This window comes from Arachis ipaensis, chromosome B06, assembly GCF_000816755.2.
Source record: "Arachis ipaensis cultivar K30076 chromosome B06, Araip1.1, whole genome shotgun sequence".
In the NCBI taxonomy this organism is placed as follows: Eukaryota; Viridiplantae; Streptophyta; class Magnoliopsida; order Fabales; family Fabaceae; genus Arachis; species Arachis ipaensis.
Window position 1 is genome coordinate 132,193,089 of NC_029790.2, and position 10,082 is coordinate 132,203,170.

Sequence of the window (10,082 nt, forward strand, 5' to 3'; positions counted from 1 at the left end):
AATTTAAAAGTTTGTAATATTTTTTTAAAAATTATTTGTGCATTCTGGAGACCTAATTAAAATCTAAATGAAACTATAAGAACTTCAAAATAATAATTAAATACAAATTTTCTTTTTGTTTGATTATTATTAGGACATTATGAGTAGACATTGGAAAATGTTTTGAATAACTAGGATGAATAATATATTTGATAGGGCACTTTCAATAGTTTGGACTGCTCCATTGGTAGCTACATTGGGCATGTTATTGAATATTCCTGTCGCAATGGTAGCTGATATGCTTATATATGGTCGCAAGTACTCAGCAATTTACATCTGTGGATGCATTCAGGTTACATTTTTTTTCTTATAATTTTCATTTGTTTATATTATTATTATACATACATTTGATTATATATTATGATATGGTTGTGTTGTAAATACAGGTGTTTGCAGGATTTACTCTAGCAAACCTTTCGGATAAGTTTTCAAGGAATGATGCAGAGTTATAAGAATGAAGCTTATTAATTAATTGTGTATATTAAATCCGAGGATTCAATACAATCATGCAGGAGAAAATATGTGTGAGTAGTGTAAAGAATAGCACAAGTGTATATGTATCATATAACCTACGACCGGGTGAAAAAAAGAAAGAGCATAACTATATAATCTACTAAAACTCTTATTAACTTAAACATTAAAATCTCAGTAAATACTCCTCATTCTACAGAGAGAGAAAGAGAGAGAGAGAGTTTTCTGGAAAATGAGTTGTATTAGCTGAACTGACTAGTTTGTTACAGTGCATTGGTACTTATAGTGAGTGAGCTCTAACTACTTCTTATTAGATGTAACTGACTCAGTTTTCTTCTAACTGATTTCTCTAACAAACTCTAATATGTTGCACGTGTCTTGTCATGTGGCATCTCAATACTCTTAACATCAATCCTGTTACTTGAGTTTCTGAGACCTGTGCTTTATTCCTTCTTGTCTATTGTGCTTTCTGAACTCTTAACATTAACTCTGTCGTCTGGGCTTCCAATTGTCCTGCTGCCATTACATCTTCTGTCAGCAATTCTCAATCTCAATTTGAACTTTTGGAAGGCAGGGCTTGACAGAGGTTTTGTTAAGCAATCTGCTATCTGCTCTTGAGCTGGAATATGGATCACGTGTAGTCTCTTCTCGGTCACATAGTCTCTAACGAAGTGGAGATTGAGTTCAAAGTGTTTGCTCTTATTGTGTAGGATTGGATTGGCTGAAAGTAGTACAACACTCTAACTATCACAATATAGGTTTGGTTTGGTGGTGCAAGGTATCCTCATTTCATTCAACAAGTTCTGCAACCAGATGACTTCAGCAAGTCCAGCAGCTATCCCTATATATTCAGCTTCGGTGGAGCTTCTTGATATTACATGTTGCTTTCGACTGGACCAAGAGACAAGATTTGGTCCATAAAAGACACAAAATCCACTTGTTGACTTTCTGTCGTCTACATCACTTCCCCAATCTGAGTCTGTGAGTGCATAGATTCTACTCTCATCAGACTTTTGGAACCTTAATCCATGCTGAAGTGTCCCTGCTAAGTACCCGAGGATTTGCTTTACCGCTTTCCAGTGGTTGTCTAACAGTTGGTGCATGAATTGCGATACTTTGTTTACTGCATAAGAGATTTCTGGTCTTGTGATTGTTGCATACTGGAGTCCTCCAACAACTGATCTATATTGTGCTGGATTTTGAAATAATTCTCCTCCTTGCACTGAGAGTTTCAGACTAGATGCCATTAGAGTAGGTATTGCTTTGGCTTCTTGCATCCCTACTTTAACTAAGAGTTCTTTGATATACTTTGTTTGGCATAGGGTCATTACTTGGTCACTGTTCCTTACTGCCTCAATTCCCAAAAAGTAGTTCATTTCCCCCAAGTCTTTTAGTGAAAATACTGCATGTAACTGGTTGACTAATGCTGTGATTTCTGCTTGAGAGTTTCCTATGACTAGAATGTCATCTACATATACGAGAATATAAGTCGTTGATGCAGATGTGAATTTGGTGAAGAGTGACGTATGATCTGGTGTTGTCGAAGCCAAACTTGTTGAGAGAGAGTTTCAGCTTGGTGCACCAGGCTTTAGGGGCCTGTTTTAGCCCATATAATGATCTTTGGAGCTTGCAAACATGGTGAGGAGTGTGGGTGGAGATGAAGCCTTCTGGTTGAGTCATGAAGACAGTTTCTTCGAGGTCGCCATTTAAGAAGGCGTTGTTGAAGTCAAACTGTCGGATCTTCCATCCCTTTGCTAATGCCAAACTTAGCATGACTCTAACAGTGGGAGGTCTGACCACTGGGCTGAACACCTGATCAAAGTTAATTCCCTCTTTTTGATGAGATCCCTTTGCCACAAGCCATGCTTTGTACTTTTGAATTGTACCATTTGGATGCTTCTTGATTCGAAAGACCCACTTGTTGCCAATGGTAGGGGCTGTGCTTGGGGGTGGCTTTGGCACTAGTGTCCAAGTCTGATTCCTCGTGAGGGCCTCATATTCTTCTTCCATTGCCTGCTTCCAATGCTCGCTGGTCAGTGCTTGTTCAACTGTTTGAGGGACGCATTGGGAGAGGTCAATGTCAGCCTCTTTGAGCACTGCTGCATAAGTTTTCGGCTTGAAAATGCCTGACTTGCTCCTTGTTTGCATGGGATGGTGATTTGTAGTAGCTGCTGATAGTGTAGGGGAACTATCTCAGTTGGGGCTTGCTCAAGCACATCTGCAGCTAAGGGAGTTTCAAGGAAAAAAGAATTAGCAGCAGTGACATCCGAATCATGATTAATAGACAAAAAAAAAAGATGAAGTAGATAATGGTTCAGATATATAATTGAGCGTATTGGAAGTGTCATTCAATGTATGCAATGCATGATGGTGTGGTTGGGGAAAAGATGTGGGATAAGGGGTTGGTGTCACTTGGGGTACTGTTGCAGTAGGAGTGGAGGTGTTGCCTTGAATTGAAGATTCTGGTGTTGAATGGATGGTTGAGACATTGTAATGACTATAAGTGCTTGTTGTTAAGGTGAGAGGTTGTGCTGGAAGACTTGGTGATGACCTTGATGAGGAAGATGGGGTGGGCTGGTTGGGCAAGATGGTGGTTGGAGGTTGGATAATGTTGGGTTTAGGAGTGGAATTAAAGTTGGTTTGAGGTAGAAGATTTGGCAAGGAAGGTGTGAAGGTGGAAGGTGAGGTGTGAGGGAGGGATTGGCTTGGTTGATTCCTAAAGAGTTGGTTATAAGAAAATTCATACCCATTGAAGAGGACATTTCTTGAAATGATTTCTTTTCCACTTGGCAGGAGGCATTTGTAACCTCTATGGTTGGGGGCATAACCTATGAAAATGGATTTTTGGGATCTATGATCAAACTTGTGTGTATTGTAAGGTTTGAGAAGCGGGTAACATGTGCATCCAAAGGGTTGTAGAATACTGTAGTCTGGTTTTGTGTTGGTGAGGGCTTCAAGAGGTATTTTGTTGTTGAGAGTTTGGGTGGGTAGTCTATTAATGAGGTAAGTGGCAGTGAGGGTTGATTCATCCTAAAAGTTTAAAGGAAGGTTAACTTGGGCTAGCAATGTGAGTAAGGTTTCTGTGATATGCCTGTGTTTTCTTTCCACTAAGCCATTTTGCTGATGGGTATAGGGACATGTAAGTCTGTGTTGAATGCCATTTGTTACCAAAAACTTCTTGAATGGTGTGGACAAATATTCTCCACCATTGTCTGTTTGTAAGGCCTTGATTTTTAGCCCAGTCTTGAGTTCGATTGCTGACTTGTATTGTTGAAATGCTTCAAATGCTTGGCTTTTGGTCTTGAGTAGGTATGTGTAAGTATACCTTGTGCTTGCATCAATAAAGCAGATATAGTACCTGCAACCTGATCTGTTGTATAAGGGTGCTGGCCCCCAAATGTCAGAAAATATAAGGTCTAAAGGTGCATAGTTAGAATGAGACTCAAGATGAGGTAGTTGGTGAATTTTACTAATACAGCAAGCATTGCATAATGAAGGATCATAACTGATTTTATTCAATGAATTATCAAAACTTGAAGCATTACATTGATTCATCACTAGAGTTACCACCTTATCAGATGGATGTCCTAATTTTCTATGCCATAATTGGCTTGTATCACTGACCCTTTTACAAGTGACGTGGGCTTCTGCATTTGAAACATGACTTACTAAGGTATTTACAGACAATTGAGAGACAGAATTACAAATTAAAATTGGACTTGTGATAACTTTATTTGCCGTTGAATTAAAATTCAGTTTGGCTAGGTGAGAAGGTGCATTAGCTCTCTCTTTATTATTTAATGCTGAACTCGCATTGGCAGTGGCTTGCACATGCTTATTTTCATATTCAACATATGTATTTTTGGAGTTTTCAACAATGTTTGCATTGAAACAAGTAGGATTAATAGGTACAGACTTTGCTCTTGGGCCAATTTCGATCCCTTCAAACTTGTAAAGTCCTTATTTAAGCAATCCTTGAAGGAGGATCTTCTTGGAGATCTAACATTTAACATTACATAGATAAGGCCAAAACTCAAAAAACACACAATTGTCTAAGGCAAATTTGGCTAAACTCACTAAATTTTTGGATATATTAGGTACATGTAATAGGTTTTGCAATTTGAAAGGTTCGTTAGATAAAGATGCATGCATGAATGAACTTTCAATGTGTTCAATATCCATACCTTGGCCATTACCTCCAAACACTTGTTCAGTGCCATCATAATCAGATCCTGTGACGAGGTTCTTTTTGTCAAACGTGATGTGATGAGATGCACCCGAATCAGGGTACCAAGATGTGTCTGGGAGAGCTGAAGGCAGTGTAAGGAATGCTTGAGGATTGAGTGGTGCGGGAGGCTGAGTCTTCACTTCTTGAAATCTTTGTTGAGAGTTTGTACCATTGTGGAATGCTGCTGAAGGTGGTTGCCCTGCATTGAGGGGCTGCATTTGTGGATTCATGAAGTCTTGGTTAAACCTATGAAAACACTGCACTACTGTATGGCAGAGTTTCCCATAAAGTTGGCATTGTGGCTTACTGCCCTGCCACCATGATGACCTTCCTGTGCCTCTGAAATAGCCTCTGCCTCTTGAGCCTCGAAAACCTCCTCTGTAGTTGTTGAACCCTATTCCTTGAAATCTTTCTGGAGCATCTTCTCTTTGAGCAATGTTTTCCTGAACTAGTCCTAGCTCCGTCCTTCTAAATCTGTCAACTAATTCTTCTTGAGCGAGCAACTGAGATTCAAACTCGCTTTCTGACGTCTCTTCAATTCTTGCTGTTGCCACGGGGATGAAAACATTATATTCTTCGCCAAGCCCTCCCAGTGCAGCTTCAATATACTCGTCTTTGGTTAGTGAGCTCCAAGTGCACTAAGTGCGTCAGCAACTTGATTGATCTTCGCCATGTATTCAGTTACTAGAGAACCGTGCTTCTTGAGTGTCTTTAACTGAGTCTTGAGCTACTTAATCCTCGATTTGACTCTAGATTCAAAATATTCACTTAACACATTCCAGATCTGGTATGCGTAATCGTACTCAATTACACGGTTGACAAAGTTAGACTCCATTGTTGCTGTTAACCAAGCCACAAGGCACTGATCTTACACTTCCCATTCTGTGTAGCTTTGAGCTTCGATTCCTTCATGTCTGTCTAATTATGAGCTAAACCTAGCAGGTACCATCCTTGGATCAAGATGACTTTGAAGCTTGTTCACCTTTATGCATAATAGTGCTTGCTTCTTCCATGCTTTGTAGTTGTTCTCGTTGAGTTTAATGGCTAAAAACGCAGCGAATGTGTTCTGATTGAGGAAGCTCGTTGGAGCTTTTGGTGTTGGCGCAGTATTCTCCATGGATCATTGAGCTCTGATACCATGTAAAGGTATCAGACTCTTGAAGATGAAGAACAAGAATGAAAGAAGAGAGAGAGAGAGAGAGAGAGAGAGAGAGAAGGAAGGAGGAGGAGAATTTTCTGGAAAATGAGTTGTATTAGCTGAACTGACTAGTTTGTTACAATGCATTGGTACTTATAGTGAGTGAGCTCTAACTACTTCTTATTAGATGTAACTGACTCAGTTTTCTTCTAACTGATTTCTCTAACAAACTCTAATATGTTGCATGTGTCTTGTCATGTGGCATCTCAATATTCTTAACAGTTTGAGATTCAACAATTCAATGGTCGCACCAACTTTAAAATTTGTAAATAAAGTTCATACGACAGTAATGCTTACACAACAAAGTGTTAAAGGAGGACTTGATGGCAAAGAAAGAACTGGAACTGTTAAAGATAATGCAGAATAAAAAAATATTAATTAGAAAACTCTCGCCACCATTCATTTATGCATTACAGGTGATGTTTTGTAGGAAGTCCTTTAAAAAAAAGGTGATGTTCTGTGGATCAAGTTAGAATTATTACACATGACCAAGACGATTGTGTTTTATAATGTCTTTATATGTTTTGTATGATATAAAAAACTTCGATGAAATCGCATGTTACTAAGTTTATATATTTGGTGACGGAGTTGAATAATATGGGTAAGACTTTCTTTGGAAAACAACAAAGTATGATGTTTTTCTTTGGAAAACAACAAGGTATGATTTTCAGCATGTTTATTGGCGGTTTTAAAACCGCCGCTATTTACTTCGATGGTTTTAAGTTGACACATGTTTTGCTGCGGTTTTAAAATCGCCGCAAAATAGAACTAAGGATTCTGAGCGCGTTTCTGCAAAATTAAGGGAAATCAACTGATGTTTATAAGATAAAAAGGGAAAAACAAAAATTGAATAATAATTAGATCCTCATCTAGCGGCATTTCTTGATGCAATCGCCGCTGATACTGCGGCATACGAAAGAAGGTGAAAGGCCCCCAATTCTCCACCGGCTGTGTCCCATTTCTGGGATTTTTTATTTTAATAAATAAAATATATAATAATAATTACTGAAATAAATAATTTAAAAAATATTTATCGAAATAAACATCCCTCTCTTATCTTGTTTACACTGTAAACGAGATAATTTTTCATGTATCTCATTTACAGTGTAAACGAGATACGTGTATTTTTTTTCAATTTTCATATATCTCGTTTATGCTGTAAACGAGATACATGAAAAATTATCTCGTTTACAGTGTAAACGAGATATATGTATATACAAATAATTAAATATAATTTTTGAAAATAATAAAAAATATTAATAATTTAAATTGGACCAAACTCTTAACAATGGAACGTTTCAAATAATAGAGAAGATTGACGATTTTAAATAATAGAAAAGATAAACAGTACATTTTAAATAATAGGGAAAATGGACTGTCCATTTAAAATAAACACGTTAACACGTTTACTTTTCCTAACCGTTGAAATAAGTGAAAGTATACATAAGTGCATCATTAAACTGCCCACTATTAACACGATTATTTTTTTCTAACTACCCATTATTAATACTATTGCTTATTTCATTCACTTAAAACTTTAACTAATATTCTTAGTATATTGTTAAAATAAAAAACTAAAAGCTTTTTATTGAAAAAATAATTTTAAAATTCTAATGATAATAATTAATAAATTAAACATACATAGATTTACTTTGTTTATAAAACCTTTTTTATATTTTTATCTCTTTTCCAATAATGTTTTTTGTACAAAAATAATTCGAAATAATTAAAATTAATATCTACGTTATTGTTTGTGTCTATTTTTTATATATTTTTATAATATAAAAATATTTTGTTTTATCTTTTCTTATTTTAAAAACAATTTGAAAGTAGTTGAGCAGAATTTATGGTATTTTGTTGGGAAGGTGAAACAGTTAAAAACAAGATTTTAGTAGAAAAACAGGGCATGTGCGTTTGTACAGGGGTGTGCGTGCGTGCGCACGCCCAGGAGGATTTTCAAAATGTGTGCGTACGCATAGAGGTGTACGTACGTACAAGTGTAAAATTTTTCAATTCTGTTCGCTTGCACAAGGCATGCGAACGCCCTCAACAGAATGCACCTTCCAACGTGTGCACGCACAGGACTGTGCGGGCGCACAACTTGCAAAACCCTATTGGTTGTGTGTGCGCACGGGTCGTGCTAGCGCTCTCAATAGCAAGTCTTCTCGTGTGTGCGCGTACGCATAAGGCTGTGCGTGCGCACAGGTTCAAAAACTCACAGGGGTGTGCGTACGTACACAAACCAGAAATCACAAATTCTGCAGCATTCACAGAATTCAGATTTTGACACTAAACTTTGAATGATCATAACTTCCTCTACAAAAATCAATTTCCTACAAACTTTATATCCATTTAAAGATTTTTCAATGAACTTTAATTTAAAGGGGATACGGAAATGGAGGAAGCGGTTGAGAATGGAATGCAATTTCCAAGGATGAATCAAGGGTAATGTATTATTTGGATATTAGCGGCCATGATGGGGCCAACATACAATTTAAATAATGGGTAGTTAAAAAAAAGATAATCGTGTTAATAGTGGGTAGTTTAATGGTGCATTTATGTATGTTTTCACTTGTTTCAACGGAAAAATAAACGTGTTAATGTGCTTATTTTAAATGGACAGTCCATCTTCCCTATTATTTAAAATGCACTGTTTATTTTCTTTACTATTTAAAATTGTCCATCTTTTCTGTTATTTGAAACGTTTCATTTTGAAGAGTTTGGTCCAATTTAAATTATTAATATTTTTTATTATTTTAAAAAATTATATATATCATTTACACGATAAACGAAATAGAGGAGTGCTACACATACAAGTCATTTTTGTTTACAAGTTTTACAAGTTGGGCCTAACACGCGCGTTACTCAACCATCTTCGCGTGTTTCATCTTCGTTTCCTTTTTTACGAAAAAGAAGAAGAAGAGACACAGAGAAAGAAGAAGAAGAAGAGGAAGAGGAAGCACAGAGAAAGAAGAAGAAGAAAAAGAGGGAAAAAATGTGAAAACGGCGTGAATATAAATGACTTGTATGATTTGTATGGAAAAGCGTTTTCTCTTTGCCTTCGATCTCCTTCTGTTTTTTTTTTTCATGGTTTCTGAAATCAAGCTTTGAAATTGTTTTGAAGATGATGGAACTTCAGAAATACACACGAACGATTACAAAAATACACCCAAACGATTACAGAAATACATCCAAAGGATTACAGAAATACACCCAAACAGTTACAGAAATAAACCAAATGATTACAGAAATACACCCAAAGAATTACAGAAATACACCCAAAAGATTTAAGAAATACACCCAATATAAGGGGAGACAGTATATTTCTTCTTGAAATCTTTTAATGTTTTAATGGTTAAGGATTAGGCACATGACAGAGACAATCTAGAAAAAAAATCTAGAAGAACAGTAAAACAGTACCTTGAATAATGTTTCTTCATTTTTTCTGGTGATTTTGATGAAGGAGAAAGAGAAAAAGAAAAGAGGAGAAGAAATTTCAATAAAAAAAGAGGGAGGAAGAGATTGTGTTGATGACGATGATAACGAGAGAGAAAAATTACGAAAAAGAAGAAAAAGAGACACAGAGAAAGAAGAAGAAGAGGAAGAGGAAGAGGAAGTACGGAGAAAGAAGAAGAAAAAGAGGCACAAAAAAAACGTGAAACGGCGTGAATATAAATGACTTATATGACTTGTATTGAAAATCACTTATATGTGGAGAATTACTCAACGAAATAATTTTTCATGTATTATCTCATTTACCCTATAAATGAAATATATGAAAATTGAAAAAAATACATATATCTTGTTTACAGTCATCTTATTTACAGTGTAAATGAGATAAAAAATAAATATTTATTTCAGTAATTATTATAATTATTTTATTTATTAAAATAAAAAATCCTCCATTCCTGTTATAGTGATGTACTATTTTAATTAAGAATGATCGGTCATAGTTAGTGATTGTTAGGAGAAAATTATTAGGTTTTTTTTTGTTTTTACTTTTATTTCATTAGTCATTTTTTTATTAGAAAGATTTGTTTTATATTTTTTATATTTTCTCTTTGTATTTAAATTGTGTCTTTTATTTAGTTTGGTGTTTTGAATATAATTAAGATTTGATTTTAAATAAAATATCATAAATTACCA

The 10,082-nt window shown here is 35.8% G+C and overlaps 3 protein-coding genes across 3 annotated transcripts in view; 1 reads left to right on the forward strand and 2 right to left on the reverse strand.

Annotated features, from left to right (window-relative positions):
- The window catches only part of LOC107648531 (uncharacterized transporter C405.03c-like), a 3,766-nt gene extending 3,119 nt beyond the window's left edge, over positions 1–647 (forward strand). Inside the window, exons 6-7 of the mRNA XM_016352356.2 lie at positions 196–331; positions 426–647. Coding sequence (XP_016207842.2) covers positions 196–331; positions 426–491 — 202 coding nt within the window. The 3' untranslated portion in view covers positions 492–647. The remainder of the gene's footprint in view (positions 1–195; positions 332–425) is intronic.
- Positions 1,251–1,886, reverse strand: LOC107647687 (uncharacterized mitochondrial protein AtMg00810-like). The gene has a single exon (XM_016351743.1). The coding sequence runs from the start codon at positions 1,884–1,886 to the stop codon at positions 1,251–1,253; it is 636 nt and encodes a 211-aa protein (XP_016207229.1).
- Positions 1,975–2,658, reverse strand: LOC107647688 (uncharacterized mitochondrial protein AtMg00820-like). The gene has a single exon (XM_016351744.1). The coding sequence runs from the start codon at positions 2,656–2,658 to the stop codon at positions 1,975–1,977; it is 684 nt and encodes a 227-aa protein (XP_016207230.1).